Raw genomic sequence first — 17026 nt, forward strand, 5'->3', positions numbered from 1 at the left:
GGGGCCTTGTGGGGTGGGGCGGGGCCTTGTGGGGTGGGGCGGGGCCTTGTGGGGTGGGGCGGGGCCTGCGGACCGGGGCGCTCCGGGCCCAGCCCCGCTCCCGGTGCCACTGTCGATGTCGGTCTCGGTGCCGGTGCCCAGCCCGGCCCGGCCGTCCCGTATGACCGCCCCTTCCCCGCAGTCGGGTTCGAGTTCTGGAAACAGCTCTGTGCCGAGCACGGCATCAGCCCCGAGGGCATTGTGGAGGAGTTCGCCACCGAGGGCACCGACCGCAAGGACGTCTTCTTCTACCAGGTACCGCCGACCCCGGGCCGTGGGGCGGACACATCACGTGGGGTGTAATGCCCTCGGCCACACGGGGCTCCGGGCTGTCCGTGCCTGCCCCAGCCCTCTCCGCAGCCCTCGCGGGTGCCGACCCCACTGGCTGGAGCGGTGGCTCAGCCCAGCCTTCCGCTCACAGCCAGTGACAGGCTCCCGCCTGCGCTCCCGGTGTGGCCGTGGAGCGCTGTGTGGGCGGAGCGGCAGCACGAGGCACTGCCACAGACGGTGCCTTATGTAAGCACCCAGAACCCCCCCCGCCCGTGCTGGGGGTGCTCCGGGACACAGGCTGCACAGAGCCAGCCTCCCTCCCTCCCTCCTCCCCCTCGCCAGGCCCGGCTGTGTTGTGCTGGGCTCGCCCGAGGCCAGGGGGTGGCTCATGCTCTCCCTTCCCGAGCTGCAGCAGCGCTGTGATTCTCCTGCTCCTGTTGCAGGCCGACGATGAGCACTACATCCCGCGGGCCGTGCTGCTGGACCTGGAGCCCCGCGTCATCCACTCCATTCTCAACTCCCCCTATGCCAACCTGTACAACCCAGAAAACATTTACCTGTCTGAGCACGGAGGGGGAGCTGGGAACAACTGGGCCAGTGGCTTCTCGCAGGTACCAGCTCTGGTGCTGCTGGGTGAGACGCAGGGCAGCCCAGCAGGCCTAGGGCTTTTTCATGACCCCCTCGTGCAGCTCAGTTCCAGTTTCTGAATAATACCTTGTCACTGGCAGGAACTGTGGCACCCCGGGCATGGGGTGCTGGGTCACACTGCCAGTCTGACTGAGCATCACAGCAGGCTTGAGCAGCTCTTCTCCATGTTCTATGGGAAAGGAACAAAACCAGGTCTGGTTTCTCTTGCAGGGAGAAAAGATCCACGAAGATATTTTTGACATAATAGACAGAGAGGCTGATGGGAGCGACAGTTTGGAAGTAAGTACAACGGGGATTTGGATCCAGTGGCCCTGCCTGGTGTTCTCCCAGCCAGGCTGCTCTTTGTAAGGTTGAGCTCAGCGCTCTGGTGTGCACAAGCTTGCTCAAAGTGCTTTTGGGGCTGAGCGCAAAAGACACAGAGGGGGGAACCAGGGACAGGAGGTTTGTTCATCACCACTCCACCTGTCAGCCTGCCCTGGAAATCCTCTCACTGTTTGCTCATGGGGCGTTTTTCTTTATACCGTCCATGTGAATCTGTTCCCTTTGCACAGACAGACAGGGCTGCTGGGTGTTCGTTTCAGGCTGTCACGTGGCAGCAGGGGAAGGGCAAATGTCAGCTAAAACAAATAGACAGAAGATTCAGGAGCCTTTTGTGGGAGTTGAGCAGGTGGAAGCTGCCCTGGAGTCAGGCAGTGGGAGTTTGATCTCAGTCACTCTAGAAGGAAGAAGGGGTGTGGAGGACCCAGGAAAGGGTTGAAAAAGTGCGCCTGCATTTTGTGTGACAGACTGGATCCTGGAGGTGGCATTGGAGCTATTCTGAAGCCTGTTCTGGGTGGGAGGGATCCTGCAGGTTCCCAAGCAGCTGTTACACATTGTGGAGTGTGCAGAGATGTGGATCCCACCTATGTGGGCACGAGTGGGCTGAGGAGCTGTGGTTGGAGTCCAGAGGAGCCGGAGCCAACTCCACTGTGTCTGTGCTCCCAGCTGCCATGGGGAGCTCTGGCCCTGGCCAGCAGGTCTCTGCTGGAGGTGTTGGGGGTGTCATGTTATCTGCCTGCACTGGGGTTGAGCTGCAGCTTCAGCACTGCCTTCTGGTTCCTTGCAGGGGTTTGTGCTTTGCCACTCCATCGCTGGTGGAACAGGCTCTGGGCTGGGCTCGTACCTCCTGGAGAGACTGAATGACAGGTGAGCACAGCCCTGTCCCCTTCCTGCACCACAGAGCCTGGCCCAGCCTGGGCACCCTGCCCAGAGCTGGAGAGCTGGAGAGCGCTGACTCAGAGCCACCACCCCCACCCAAACACTGTCTTGTGCAATCCCTGGCGAGCTGCCTGCAGAGGGACGGCTTCTGATATGCCTGGGGACTTCAGAGGCTCTGAAACTGTCCAAGCTCTGCCTTCCCTTGGCTGTTCTTATCAGGCAGCTGCCTGCGGACACCCTGACTGTGCAGGGGGAGGATGGGAGGCTCTGGCTGTGGGCTCTGAGCTGCTGTCCTGGCCTGTTCAAGCTTGCAGCCTCTTGAAAAGGCTTTGTGAGCAGCTGCTTAATCAGCCTGTGGATGGCTCAGTCTCCCTGTAGCTCCTCTGGCAGCCAGCTCCTGTGCTGCTGGGGTAGGCACTGCTGGGACACATTCTCTCCCTCCCTGGGAGCCAGTCTGGCTGCAGCTCTGGTGACTCACCCTGTCCTGAGCCCTGGAGACTAGGAAGGCAGCTTGTGGGAGGGAGGAGTGCTGGCTTGGCGGCATTAACCCTTGCGATGGCTGCACTTCTCACCAGGTATCCCAAGAAGCTGGTGGAGACCTACTCAGTGTTCCCAAACCAGGATGAGATGAGCGATGTTGTAGTCCAGCCGTACAACTCTCTGCTGACACTGAAGAGGCTGACTCAGAATGCTGACTGCGTGGTAAGAGGCCCGTGGTGCAGCAAGCCCTGGGGTGACAGCCCTGTCTCCACAGCCCAGAACCATGGCCCACCCTGGGGCCTGTGCTGCAGCAGCACCATGTGCCTGTGAGCCCTGGATGTAGCAACAAGTGTGCCCTGAACAGAAGGGCCGAGCAGATGTGGTGGTCCCAGGGACCCTCGTTGGCTCTGTACTAACCCCTGTAGAGCTGCCTGGTATTTCTGCCTCTGGGATCCAGCAGATCTTCCCAAGGCAACAAGGGCTGTCTGTGCTTCCCTTGTGTAGCTGTGCTGCAGCCTCTACCTGAACTCGATCCCGGCATTGCTTTTAGCACCCACAACCTCCACAGCCAGGCAGCACCTTCAGCCTGTGCTGGGGCCTTTGGTTGGGTCTGACCGAGATGCTGCTCGTCCCCTGCAGCTGATCCCTGTGTGTGGCAGGGCAGGAGCAGCTTCACTGGAGCTGCTGGGGCTGGTGCTGGTGCATGGTGCTGGCCCAGGGGCAGAGCTCTTGGGGAGAGTGCGGGGAGCACAGCCAGGAGGGAGGGAAGAGGTTCCATTGACAGTGTCGGTTACACTCCACAGATGAGTCAGCTTGTGGTTTCAAGTGTCTGCCACCTGCACAGAGGGCTGTGCTGGGCCCTGAGACACGTAGCTGGGACTGCCCTTCCTCAGCTGTCTCCGAGGCCCTTCATGGAGCCAGGTTTCTCTTGCAGGTGGTTCTGGACAACACAGCCTTGAATCGTATCGCAACAGACCGGCTGCACATTCAGAACCCGTCATTCTCGCAGATCAACCAGCTGGTGAGAAGGGCTCTCCTTTGGGAGAAGCCAGCATGGGGCTTCCCTGCTGTGTTCAGCTCAATCTTAAACTGCTCCATGGGCTGGGCTTACGGGTGGGCAGCCTGGAGCTGTGAGTGAGAGTACTCTGCCCTCCTGGGTGCTCCAGCTTCCCTTGGCACAGCCGCATGAGGCAGGTTGTGACACCCCCTGTGACCCTGTGGTGACACAGGTGCTGACCCCGTTCTCTCCCCCAGGTCTCCACCATCATGTCTGCGAGCACCACCACACTCAGGTATCCCGGGTACATGAACAACGACCTCATCGGGCTGATCGCCTCGCTGATCCCCACGCCCCGGCTGCACTTCCTCATGACGGGGTACACGCCACTCACCACCGACCAGTCGGTAAGGCAGCCCCAGGCACTCCTCCCCATCTCTGAGGCCAGGAGAAGCTGCCACGCTCACCTTGTAGCATCTGTCAGTCCCGTGTCTTGGTGTGAGCTGTCGCTGCATGTCCCAAATCCCAGGCCTGTGTGCTCACACCACGTGATGACCGTGCGTGCAATGAATCAGACGTGAGCAGGCAGTTGTCTGTGTGCCAGGCTACCTGCTGCATGCATCAGGGCGGCTGTCAAGATCACAGGGTAAAAAGCCACCCTTAGAAATGATCCAGGCAAGGCCAGCAGAGTGGCCCTGCCAGCCCTGCCACCCCTGCGGGCCACAGCTTGGGCCATTTGGGTCCAATCTCTATTGATCATTGTTACTCCAAAACTGATGTTGGGCTCCAGGCGTCAGCCCCTTCCTGGGGCTTGATTTGTGTCTGGGAGGGGGACTTGCCAGCCCTCAGGACATCAAGCACTGTGCTTGCATTTGGCTCGTCCCCAGCCAGGGCCCTCCATCCCCCAGTGCGAATGGGGCAGTTCTGTTTCGAGAGGTGCTCGCCTGCACTGGCCCGTCGCAGTCTGGCGGGAGCTAACAGCTGCTCTTCTCCTCTCCCTTCATGCATTTCCTCAGGATGTTGCTCAGAGAAACAAATATGAAAAACTGCTGGCTCTGAGAAGGGTATCAGTGTGTGATCTGTCCTCCCAGGGAGGAATGTGGGCACGGCTCAGCCAGTGGTTCAGACGGTGCAGGAGGGAGCTGCCACCTCACCCAGCTGTCCCTGCTGTGAGCACTCTGGGTGCTGGCCCCAGCTGTGACCGCTCTGACTGGTGGCAGCTGAGCAAAGCCCAGACAGCACTCAGGGATTGCAATGGCCAGTCTGCCCATAGCTCAGAGCTGGGCAGGGCAGGGAGGGGATGGAGTGGGGAACAACCCCTCTCCTGTCAAACACCCACTGCTCTCTGCCTCAGCAGTGGGACAGGACCCAACTTTGACAGCAATAATATGAAATGGGTCCCTGTCCCTCTGCTCTCAGCTGAGCTTCATCCTGCTCTGGGGGGAGGCAGACAGCCCCCATGCTGGAGGCTTCACTGACAGTCTATTCAGCCTGGCTGTGCCTGTTGTGTGATGTTGGGATTTTCATCCTGCATGTGGCTTTGCATGTGGCTCCATCCCTGGGGCGAGGGCATCTCTGTCCAGCTGCCCCCCTTGCTGTGTGTGCGTGCTGGGCAGTGGGAGGGCAGGGAGCAGCACCCTTGCTCCCTCTGATCCCCGGCTGGCCTGTGCAGGTGGCCAGCGTGAGGAAAACCACAGTCCTGGACGTGATGAGAAGATTGTTGCAGCCTAAAAACGTGATGGTGTCCACAGGGCGAGACAGGCAGACCAACCACTGCTACATCGCCATCCTCAACATCATCCAGGGGGAGGTGGATCCTACACAGGTGAGCTCCCATGGCCGTTAAGGTGCTGATGGCCATGGTGTGGCCCAGGGACGGGCATGGTCACTGTGTGTGCAGCAGTCCTGGGGCAAGACTGGACAGTGCCTGAGAACTGGCTCCAGGTTTCTCCTGTATGAGCTCTGCCCTCTTGGAAAGGCCACAGTCCTGCTGAAATCCAGCTTTCCTGCTGAAATCCAGCCATGCCTCCTGTGAGGAGCAGCTCGTGGGTCTGCTGGGACCAGGCTTTTTGCCCTTCACCCTGCTTCCCCTTGGTGTTCTCATCCCACCAGGTTCACAAGAGTCTGCAGCGGATCCGGGAGAGGAAGTTGGCCAACTTCATCCCCTGGGGCCCTGCCAGCATCCAGGTGGCTTTGTCCCGCAAGTCCCCTTACCTGCCGTCCGCTCACCGCGTCAGTGGTCTCATGATGGCAAACCATACCAACATCTCCTCGGTGAGTGCCTCCCCCGCCCCACTGGGCCCCACACCCCTGGTGTCCCTTCAATCTGGGGCCATCACAAAGCCAGGGCAGGCCCTGCCAGGGCGTGGGGTGGGTGGCTCCCAGCAGGGCTCAGGTCTGGTCCAGGGTTCCATCAGTCCCACTGGCCGCTGTGCCGTTCTCTTGGAAAGGGTCCCCAGGGAGCCCTGGCCCCTGTGACCCCGCGCTGCTCTCCAGCTGTTCGAGCGGACGTGCCGGCAGTACGACAAGCTGCGCAAGCGGGAGGCCTTCCTGGAGCAGTTCCGCAAGGAGGACATCTTCAAGGACAACTTCGATGAGCTGGACAACTCCCGGGAGATTGTGCAGCAGCTCATCGACGAGTATCACGCGGCCACGCGCCCCGACTACATCTCCTGGGGCACGCAGGAGCAGTGAGTGCCCTGCCAGGGGACGGGAGGGTCCCATGGCCACCCCCACACACGCCGGCAGGGCTCATCTCTGCCGTGCCCACGTTTATCACCCCTCAGCGCTGCCCGGTGCGGCGGAGCCCTCGCGCCGGCTGCACACATGGCTGCACTCCTCCGCGGAAGTTGCTCTGTGGGGAGCAGCATTGCCCCTGCAGCCCCTCGGCGGGGGACAGCCCCCGCCCTACCACGTGCCCTGGCCCAGGACAGGACTGGGGCAGCTGCGCGCTGTGCTGGGAGGGAACCTCCACCCGTGGGAGCAACGCTCACTGGGAGGAGGAGGAGAGCGACCCTGGGGCTGGGAACAGGCCTGGCCCCTAGAGTTGGGTGCATACGACACCCATGGCCAAAGGCTCCGTGTGGCTGAGCTAGTCCTTGCCCTGGGCAGGAGCCTTGTTCCTCCTTTGCCAGATCAGGCCTGGGGCACGGGCTGTATCTATATTTTTGTAGGTTATTTTGCTTTAATAAAGGCTGTTCCTGCACTAATGCTGCTTGCACAGCTCCTGAGCGAGCAGCTGAGCAGGGAAGCAGCTGCAGATACTGAGGCCAGTGCTCGCCTTGCCTGGCCGGATGGCCCTGCTGTGCAGCCACAGCCTGTGGGGGCCCAGCTCTGCAGAAGCACCATGGCTGCTGCTCATTGGCAAGTCCCGGGGTGCACAGGGCCAGCCCTGCCCCAGCCAGCAGTGCTGAGGAGCCCGGGCGGCGCTGGGCGACCGCTGCAGCAGAGCCAGAAATACTGGCAGGACCTGCCAGCACGGCTGACCAGGGCTGGGACCGGCGCCGCCCTGCCTGTGGAGCACGTGGTGCCCGCACGGATGTTCCATGAGGGCGAGGCCCCGTGTAGGAGACCGTGAGGGGCTAGGGGTGCCCTCAGCACTTGGGATCTGAGGCAGGGGCCAGCACTCTTGGGAAGGGCACAGGCTTGGGGCCAGATGGTGTCAGGGGACATGGACATGGCAGCTCTGGTCCTGTCCTGTGGGAGTTGGACTGCCAGCTGGGGATGTGGGGCAGTGATGGCGCTGGCCCAAGCCCAGACAGCCCAAGGTGAGAATTAGCATTTTCCTCTTACCCTGTTGGGCACAGAGCAGGAGGCTAAAAATATGGCCATCATAGCAGCACGGGCTCCCACGCCTTCTTTGGCAGCAGCCTCACAGCAGTGCCCGTGGCTGGGGCAGTTCCCCCCGCCCGGGGCAGCCAGTGCCAGGGGCTGCTGGGGAGCTGGAGCTGCCTGTGCTCTTGGTGAAGTGCCAAAGGGCACCCAGCGCTGACCGGAGGGACGGCGGTCCCTGCCCCCAAGGACACACTGTGCTGCTACTCCCGCCGCCTGTCCCAGGCCCCGCTGCCCTTGCTGCCCCAGGGATCTGACTGTCCTGGCCTCCCACTGTCGACCCAAGCTCCGGGAGAGGAGGCCCAGCCTTTCCTTTGTGCATTTATTTAGAAAAACAAACAACCAACCCCTCCTCCCCAGGACAGAACTGACAAACTCTACAGAGGCAACACTGAGGGGCTGAGCCCCAGCTGTACCAGCTGCCACCCCACTGGCCACCCCCACGACACGAGCCCAGCCACAGGGCCACCGCAGAGCCACAGGCCTGGCCACTCGGCCAGGAGGAGCCTGCAGGTCCCCAGGGCAGCTCGGCCAAAAGCCGCCTGCAGCTTTCCAGGAGGGGTGGGTCCAGCGGACGGACAGACAGACAGACAGACAATGGCACAGCACTGCTGCCTGGCACCCTGTGCCCCAGGCGAAGCCCCCGGGGCGCAGGCAGAGCAGTCAGACAGCACAAGTGCTGGCGGCGAAGGCACCAGGGTACAGGGGACAGGAACAGGCCTGAGGGCAGTGCGGGGGACCATGGTGGGGTGGCCCCGCTGCCCGCCAGGGAAAGTGCTGGGAGATGTGGGGCGCGCAGGCATCTCAAAATAAATTAAGGAAATAACCAGAAAGGCAATGGCAGTGGGGGGAGAAGGAGCCCCTGACCCCCTGCTCCACGGAACAGCTGGAGGCCAGCACAGACCTGCCGCTTGCTGCTGGGCTGGCCACCCTCCCGCACCAGCCATCAGAGCACCTGTGTGGCCACGCCGGCCGCCGGGCTAGCTGTGGGAGGAACCCACCGGTGGCCGGTGCTGCCAGGGCCCAGCCCCATGGCAGAGCCCCTGGGGCAGCACAGTGGACTCTGAGGTGGGGGGGCTGGTGGGGGATTCCTGGGGCTGGGGCAGCCGCTGGGCACCTGCAGAGGCGAGGTACGTGTTGAGGAGCTGGGCGATCTCGTCCACCTGCAGGCAGAGGGGTCGTAGTTGGTCACACTGGGGCACCCCCGGCGAGGAGAGAAGGGTGGAGGGATGGCTGCCCCTTACCTGGGAGGTCTCAAAAAGCAGGTCTCGGTCCTCCACAGAGAGGCGAAAGGTGCTGCTGTCGGAGGCACCGAAGGAGGAGATGCGGCCGTAGCAGAAGCTGTCCAAGGGCTCGGGCTCCCCCGGCTTGTAGAGCGAGACAGCCTTGGCCCCGATGCCCAGCCACAGGCGCTGGGGCCCAGCACCCACCGGGCTCTGTGAGGAGAGGGGTGTCAGGGCCACCCACTGCCAGGGCTGCCCCCACGCCCTGCCTGGCCAGGGCCTCACCACATGCAGGTCGACATCAAAGAGTGTGGAGCCAAAGCCAGGCCACTCCCGCACCAGGGCCACGTAGGCAGCCATGGCCTCGGGCCGGCCCATGCCCTGCAGCAGCTTCCACTTCTCCACGATGGCGGCCATGGTGCTGGCCCCCTCCTCACGCAGACGGCCCCGCAGGCGCTGGTCCCGCTCCGCCCGCTGCTTGGCCAGTGCCTGGCCCCAGAGCCCGCCGGCCAGCAACCCTGCACGCAGCCGGGCCCCCCGGCACTTGGCAGGGGGCCGGTGGGGTGGGGGTGGCAGGCGGGCGTGCAGCACATGGGGCGGGAAGAGCTCCTCCAGGCGCGGGAAGGGCGCGTGGGTGGAGAAGTCACTGTTGAGGCTCTGCAGGCGCAGGGCTGCCAGCGTCTGCAGCGTCTCCTCCGACGTGGGCACGTAGCCCCGCAGCACCATCTCGTGTGCCTGCAAGAGCGCGGGGTGAGCCGGCATGGCACGGCCACCACGGCATAGCCACCCCACTCCAGTGTGGTACTCACCTGCTCGAAGAGAAGGGCGAACTCCAGGCTGTCCCGTGGGACATTGTCCGTGTCCAGGAAGCCGTAGTGTTTGAAGCAGAGCCGGCATGGTGGGTCCTGCTCACGCTGCTCCCCGGCCAGGCTGCAGCAGACATGACCAGCTCCGTTAGCTTGTGAAGACACCCCACACAGTCCCCTCCTGCCTGTGGCTCCCTGATCCCTTTCCCCATAGGCAGCAGAGTGGGACATTTACTTTTCAAACCTCGTGAGGACATCAGCCAGCAATGTGGCACTGCCCACCGGCTGCTCCCGCCGCCGGGACTGCTCGTAGAGCGCGAAGAGGTTGGGGCTCTGGGACAGCCCCAGGCGCGACACCAGCTCCTGGGCCACCTGGGCGAGACAAAGGCAACCGACGGTGACCACGTGTCCCTGGCCACGGCGCTCAGGGCTGCAAAAGGACACAAACAGGTCATGGTGGGCAACTGCAAGCAGCCCCTGGTCCCTCTCCATCATGGCTCAGGTGGGAGAGACCTGCAGGAGCTGCTCACTTCCCATGACACACTGCCCCATCCAGCCCTGAATGCCAAAACATCCCCAGCCCACTGCCTGGCATGGCTGTGACCCCTCACCTCCTCGGCTGTAGTGTGGGAGCTGATGGCCACGCTGCAGGCAGGCGCCCCGGGGCAGTGAACGGTGCAGATCATCTCCTGCCGCTGCATCAGCATCAGGATCTCCTCCAGCGAAGGCACACACTCCCGCCCCTTTGTCTTTCCCAGTGCCTCCCGGATGAAGCAGGCATACTTGGCCATCTCCGAAGCAGGGAAACGGCTCTCAGTCCTGCAAGAAACACCAGGAAGGTCAGGATGGCACTGACCCGAGGGGGTCTGGCAACCTGACAAGCTCTCTGCCTGCAGCTGAGGCACCCCTGGAACTCACTTGTCCAGGTGGAAGTGCAGGAAGCGCAGGACAGGCGGGGAGGGCAGGAAGGTGCAGCTCATGCAGGTGAGGAGTTGCCAGTAGTGCAGGTCGCCCTGCCCGCCCGGCGCCGGCGGCTCCGTGGTCTGCTTCACCAGCTGGCAGTAGATCTCATCCACCAGTGGCGGCAGGTCCAGGCAGGTCTGCAGGACGCCCTGCATCAGCGGCACCGGGTCTCGCTCCGACTCCAGCTGCTGCAGCGAGTTGAAGAGCTTCACAGCCTCATCACGCAGTGTGGTGTAGCTGCGGGGGCCGGGGGCTGCGGGACAGGACGGAGGTTAACAGCTGCCAGCAGCTGGGCACTGTCCTCGCACCTGGGGCCAACCGGGACCCAGCGCCCACCTGCCCTGCACAGCGCCCAGCCAGGGATCACTGCCACCAGCCCAGGGTGCTGGATCTGGCTTCGTGCACCCCACCCATCCCTCACCACTTTGGTCCAGGCTGCCGTAAGGGAAGGGCAGCAGGGGAGCGTAGAGAGGGCCGCTGGTGTAGCGCAGGATGGGGTTGCAGCGGTAGATCTGCTCCAGAACCTCGGGGTTGCTGCTGTGCTCCTGGGGGGGCAAAGTGATGGCAGCAGCTGCAGAGGGGTCGCCCGGCTGAGTGCCTGGCACAGACCCCTGCCACCTCCCTGGGGCACACGAGGCCCTGAACACCCATCCTCGTGCTGCCAGCGGCTGCAGGCGTGGGCAGCGCCGCAGGCTCACCTCCACATCACGCATGAGCAGCTGGGTGGGCGTCTGCACGGGCGCTTTGCTGTCAATGACCTTCTGCACGGCACACACCCAGTGCACGGCCTCGTTCAGGTGCTCCGTGTACAGCCGGTAGCAATGCTTCCTGCCAAACACCGTCACGCTCCAGTAGCCTGTGAGGGACAAACCACTCACCCACTGCCCACCAGTGTTGCAAGGACCCCCGGCCAGGCTCAGCACCCTGGGGCTTGGCATAGCCCCTCCTCTGGGCGACAGAGGCCCCTGGGACCAGGAGGGTGACACAGGGCACAAAGGGCCACAAAGACACAGCCCAGCCAAGGGGCACGGGCACCTCACCTGTCTCCTTGTAGAGCTGCTTGTCTGGCCAGAGCACAGAGCAGAGGCTGGTGAGCACAAGGGAGCCCAGCCGCCGGGCCCCCTTCTCGTTGCTGCTGTAGTAGTCCAGGGAGTCAGGCGTCAGCACGAACCAGTACTTCCGAGGACGAATCCAGGGAGTCTTCATGCAGCCTCGCATCTCCCGCTGCAGCCAGCCTGGGAAGGGAACCCTCAGTCCCCACCGCCAGCACCATCCACCCCACCAGCTTTCCAGTGCAGGGCAGGGTCTGCTTGGCACCCGCCCAGCCAGTACCTCTGTCCCTGTGGGATGGGACCAGCCACAGCTGGGGCAGAACCCCACCTTTCACGAGAGCATCAGGGTCATCCTCCACTGGCCCTGGGCCCTTCTCCATGATGAGGCTGCGCATCTCTTCTGCAACAAGCAGGGACCTGGGGACAACACAGGGCTGAGTTCGGGGTGCCCGCGTGTGTCTCCCACAATCCTTGAACAGCAGCTGGCCCAGGGGCTGGGGTGAGCTGGGTCCTGAGGGGCTCTGGGCACCCTAGCCCTGCGGTGGGAACACGGCAGAGTCATCGGGTGCAGATGACCCTGGCTAAAAATAAGCTGTTTGCAGTCGTGGCCCTGCCAAGGAATTCGGAAAATGAACAACCAGGAAGGAATGTTGGCAGTAGCGTCAGTACTGGGAGGACAGGGAGCGAGCAGGCCCTTGTGCCCCGGCCCCCCATCTTCCCCAGCAGAGACTGCCCCAGGGCACAGCCTCTGCCAATGGACATGGTCCAGAAGAGCCTCCTGGCACAGGAAGAGTCACGCACAGCCCCACTGGCTAAGCTTGCGGCAGTCAAGCTATCTGCCATGGCAGAGGAATGGAGACATGCCTGAGGATGCGCCAGGGATGGGGACGAGCACAGCAGTCCCAGCTCTGCCATCTCTGCTCTGCCTGACAGAGTGACACAGCCTGATGCTCAGCACACACCAGCACCAGGGCAACCTCCCACAACATGCCAGTCCCCCAGCTCCTGCGCAGCACACGATGGGATGCCCAGCAGACCAGAGGCAGGGGGTCACTCACCGCTCTGAGCCACTGCTGCTACGAGTGGGCTGGCTCAGGCTCACCTCCAGGGATCCCTGGGGAGGAAGAAGACATCTCAGCCCCATGGTCATCAACTGGTGCTCCCGGCCATCCCCCCATTGACTGTGTGCCTCCTTGCCAACCCAGCTCCAGACCCAGAGGGACAGGCTCGCGTCCTGCTGCCATGGGGCAGGGAGCTTCAGTGCCCCCATGGCTGTGGCAGGGGCCAGGGTTGCAGCTGGGGCACCCCGGGGATGTGGGGGCAGCCGGCAGGCGTGCTGGCCGTGTGTCCTCAGCTGACCCGACCGGCTGAATACCGTGCAGAATTGCACAAGGTCAGTGCTGAGTAATACGCTTACGGCACAAAGTCCCATTGTAATGGGGCTGCTGACTTCCTGCCCGCGGCGGTGGGACGCGGCACTGGGAAGTCCCTGGCCCTGCAGCGGGACAGGGTCGGTTCCTCCTGCACGGCACAACTTGACATGGACGGTGCCGCTCACGTGATGAGCCTGGCACACGTGCTGGGACATGAGGCAGAGCCCAGGCACTGTCAGGCACCGAGTCGAGCCGGGCACCCTGGCAGAGCGGGGTGCGGGGACACAGCGATGCTGTCCCAGGAGATGAACAGGAGCTCCTGCCAGCTGCAGCCCAGTAGGGCAGCCAGAGGCATGACAGGCCAGAGCACGCCACACAACGCCAAGAAAAAGAGACAGATACTAAAAATAGTGACAGGCAGGGGGGAGCTGCCGCAGGTACGGCTGCGCCGTGGGGCAGGGCCAGGCACCACTGACCCGTGGCATTAAGGGCACCTGTCACATAGTGCTGGTGCCTGTGCACGGGGCCAGCACCTCAAGCCACTGTCCCGCTGCTGAGACTGGGGAGGGCCCCACATGCTCCTCAGGACTGTGGACACGGAGACAGTACCCAGTTTCTCGTGGGCAGTCCAAAGCAGGCGGCGGTGGCTGTCGGCTCCTTCTCAGGGATATAAATAAACAGGAGAGGAGTCATGGCAGCTCCCACGCTCCCAGGAAGGGGCAGCCAGCACTGTGGGTTTCCAAGGACCCCCTGGCCACGGCAAAGGGCTCCCCAGGGAGCTGGCGTCACCAGCCGCCCACGCCAGCCCGGCCCTCCGGAGCCAGTGTGGCCCTTGGGATGCAGGAAGCCCAAAGACAGCTCCTGCCACAGTCATGCCCTTGGCACTGCCACCAGTTCCCAGAGGGCCCTGCTCCAGCCCTGCCACTGTCCCCACTGCCCACCATCCCAAGGGCCTGGCACTGCTAGGGAAGGGGACCTGCTGCCAGGGCCGTGCTGCAGCCCCTGCAACGGCCAGCGGAGAGGAGCCGCAGCAAGCGGGACGGGGCTGTCACCACCCACCGTGTCCCTCCCGGGCTGGGATTCGGCCCCGCGGCCCTGGGTGCAGGAGACCGCGCCGGGACGGGCAGGAGGCCCCCCGGGAGCCGGGGTTTCCCCCGCGCTATCAGCCGTCCCACACACAGCCCGACCGGAGGAAGCGCCGGTTTCCGCCGCTCCGCTTCCTCCAGAGAGGAAGCAGCCGGAGCAGGGAGATCCAGGCCCGCTCCCCGCGCCCGGCACGTGCTCCCGGGTTCAGCCCCGGCCCGCTCCGGCGGGGCAGTGCGGGGCTCCTCCGCACACCGGCCAGCGACACCGGGCCGGTGTGGGTCTGGCACGGCTCTGGCACGGCAGCCCCGCGGTCCCCGCCCCGAGGAGCGGGCAGCGCGGGCTGGAGCAAGCAGGAGCAGGCAGCGCCCGGCTCAGACTGCACCCCAGCAGCTGATGGGCGCCGGGTCCCGCCGCCGAGGCACTGGCCCCACGCCGAGACCCAGCCGGCAGCGAGCCCCGCAATCTCCGGCCCTGCCCCGTGGGCCCCGGACCTCCCGCGCCCGCCCGGAGGCTGCTCCCGCGCCCGCCCGCACCCGCCGGGACGACTTCCCCCCACATCCCGCGGGACCCCACGGGCGGCGACGGGGACGCGCCAAGGGCACCCCGGGAGGCGGGACCGGCGGGGACAGGACCGGGCGGCGGAGCCCGGGCCGGGACCGGAGAGTCGCGCGCCACTGGTCCCGCCGCGGCGCCGGTGCGCCTCTCGATGGCCGTCCCGAAACTGGTGCGGACCCCACCTGGTCTCCCTGGGTGCGGAGCTCGAAGGACGCCTCTTCCTCCTCTTCGGCCTCGCCGTCCGCCTCCCGCTCCGCCTCGCCGTAGTCCCGCCGCAGCAGCGTGAAACCCCGCCGACAGCACAGCAGCCACCACAGCCCGCCCGGGAACGGCATCGCCCCGCCGGCACCGACGGGACGGCACCGGGACGCGACGGGACCAGCCCGCCGCCCGCCCGCCCCGCGCACCGGCCGCCGCCGCCGCCGGGACCGGCCCCGCCGCCGCCCCGGGCGGGCCGGGCCGCGCGTCACCGGCCGCCGCCAATCGCTGCGAGCGGCCCGGGGCGGAGCCAGCGCCCGGAGCGGCGGGGCCGCCGCTGCGTCAGCGGCCGGGCGGGGGGAGCGCGGGGCCGGGGCTCCTGGAGCCACCACCGGCGGGGCGCACCGGGCACCCCCCGCACCTGGTGAGGCACCGGCACCGGCCCCTGCCCTGCCCCGCGGCACCAGCACCATGTGCCGCCCTGGCTCCTGCGCGCGGCAGCGCTCGCGCCCGTCCCGGGATGGCGGCTCAGCCCCGTGCGGTGCCAAGTGTGTGCCAGCGGGCAGCACCGGGGCTCCGTGCTCGCACCGTGGGCAGGAGGGCACCGTGCCCGGTCAGGGCTGACCTGCCGGCCCTCGTGGCGCCTTTCCACAGAGGAGCTGGCAGAAGGGGCTCGTGGCAGACTTCACACCCGGTGCCACAGCGACGCGCCTCAGCTTAGCCCTGGGCCCTTCGGCCCCTCGAGCCTTGGATGCTGTGGCAGCTCCCGGGCCCTGGCCCTGCTCGCAGAGCCCCAGAAGGGGTTAAGGCTCTGGTTTTGCTACAGCTGTTGGGTCACCGTCGTCCCTGGGAACCCGGGTGCTGGGATGCGCAGGCAGGAAGCGCCGGCTGCCAGTTCACCTCCCACGCAGCCTGCGCCGGGCTGTGCGGGGGGCTGAGCCCCGCTGTGGGGCCGGCCAAGCAGCCGGGACGGCAACGGGCACTGGGCAGAGCCTGCCAGCCATGGGGACAGCAGAGAACGGGATCGGGACCAGTCGAGACCACAGGCTGAGAGGGCAGCGGGGGCAGCTGTGCTGCCTGGCCGGGTACTGTCCGATCTGGCCCTTGCTCCCCACTGGCTGAGGGGAACACCATCACCACGGCTCTGCATCTACTGAGTCAGCAGTAACCACATTTCTGGCCCAGCAGCAGGTGAAGGTTCCGAGATGCCTTCTTCCAGTCAAGTATTGGGTTAATGCCAAGCAGAGCAGGGGGTGAGCATGAAGCAGCTACCAGCCCCATGAAGGTGTTTCCCTGCATGCCCAGCTCCGCTGGGACATCCCACGAGAGTCTGCACCAGAGCCAGGCCTGGTGCTGCTTCCGGCACCCCAGCGCACTTCTTCAGCCAAGCCCGGAACATGAGGCACCGCACGGCCCCGGTGCTGCCGGCCCGTGGCCATGAGCCGCTAGTCATGTGCCAGCCCGGGGGCGTCTGGCTGGGCCATCTCCAGCGCACCACCCTGGCCCCGGGGAGCCGCCGGGCCGAGATGTGCTGGGGCACAGGAGTTCGTGGGGGGAGTGAGAAGGGGAGAGGTACGTCCCTCTGCCCCCGCCCCAGGAGGGGATTTCCAGTCGGACCCAGGGCGGGATTTTCCGGGGGGTCTCTGCCCCTCCGGCCCTGGGGACGGGCAGAGGGTGAACAGGGGACGGGCAGCGAGTGAACAGGGGACGGGCAGCGAGCAGGCAGAGGGCGGGCAGGGGGCGGGCAGGAAGAGCGAGGTTCTGCTGCCTCCTGCAGGCATCGCCCGCCAGCGCCGGTGGCCACAGGGCCGCCACCCGGCCCCGAGCTCCTGTCCCGCAAGAGCCCGCGGGGCAGCCCCGGCCCGGACGGAGATGGCGCTCGCCCACCGGGACTCGACTGAGGTTTATTGTGAGAGTGAGAACCAGCTGCCTGCCTGGCCCCACTGTTGCACTCACCGACTCAGCTCACCGGCACCGCACGGACCCCCAGAGCACGCATGACATTGCATGGCCCCCCCGGAGCACGCGTGATATTAGACGATCCCCCCCAGAACACGTGTGATATTGCGGGGACCCCTGTCCCGGCGGGTCACTGGGCACTGAAGGCATTCTCAGGACATGCAGGTGCTGTGGAGCTGCTCTTCCCTCTGTCCACGAGTCTGCAATCACCGTGTGGATTGTCTAGCGCTGCCTGCGCCAGGCTGCTCGCCGGGGCAAGCCCATGTATGGGTAGGGCTCTCCCCGGGGAGTCACGGAGGGGCCGAGCCCCGGGGCGCTGGCTCCTGCCGTGGCTGGAGGCACTGTGCCC

At 65.1% G+C, this 17026-nt stretch overlaps 2 protein-coding genes across 3 annotated transcripts; one reads left to right on the plus strand and one right to left on the minus strand.

The window, feature by feature from the left end:
- The first annotated feature begins 66 nt into the window (after positions 1 to 66).
- LOC108506811 (tubulin gamma-1 chain) lies at positions 67 to 6840 on the plus strand. The gene is made up of 10 exons (XM_017834182.1): positions 67 to 294; positions 753 to 920; positions 1168 to 1236; positions 2063 to 2142; positions 2730 to 2856; positions 3569 to 3655; positions 3889 to 4038; positions 5304 to 5456; positions 5744 to 5905; positions 6128 to 6840. Exons 5-10 carry the CDS (start codon positions 2782 to 2784, stop codon positions 6323 to 6325), a joined length of 825 nt encoding a protein of 274 aa, XP_017689671.1. The 5' UTR covers positions 67 to 294; positions 753 to 920; positions 1168 to 1236; positions 2063 to 2142; positions 2730 to 2781; the 3' UTR covers positions 6326 to 6840.
- A 930-nt stretch (positions 6841 to 7770) lies between these two features.
- Positions 7771 to 14855, minus strand: PLEKHH3 (pleckstrin homology, MyTH4 and FERM domain containing H3). 2 transcript variants are annotated; one of them, XM_017834050.1, is made up of 13 exons: positions 14703 to 14855; positions 12565 to 12620; positions 11835 to 11923; positions 11495 to 11689; positions 11153 to 11310; positions 10876 to 10999; positions 10410 to 10707; positions 10103 to 10310; positions 9727 to 9863; positions 9495 to 9615; positions 8971 to 9420; positions 8707 to 8898; positions 7771 to 8625 (listed from the first exon to the last, which is right to left on the minus strand). In XM_017834050.1, exons 1-13 carry the CDS (start codon positions 14853 to 14855, stop codon positions 8443 to 8445), a joined length of 2364 nt encoding a protein of 787 aa, XP_017689539.1. In that variant the 3' UTR covers positions 7771 to 8442. The 2 variants fall into 2 exon arrangements, with proteins under 2 accessions (XP_017689539.1, XP_017689538.1); XM_017834049.1 differs by having other exon boundaries at positions 8707 to 9420.
- Positions 14856 to 17026: the final 2171 nt, after the last annotated feature.

This window comes from Lepidothrix coronata, unplaced genomic scaffold (genome assembly GCF_001604755.1).
Source record: "Lepidothrix coronata isolate B3197 unplaced genomic scaffold, Lepidothrix_coronata-1.0 Scaffold229, whole genome shotgun sequence".
Classification (NCBI taxonomy): Eukaryota; Metazoa; Chordata; class Aves; order Passeriformes; family Pipridae; genus Lepidothrix; species Lepidothrix coronata.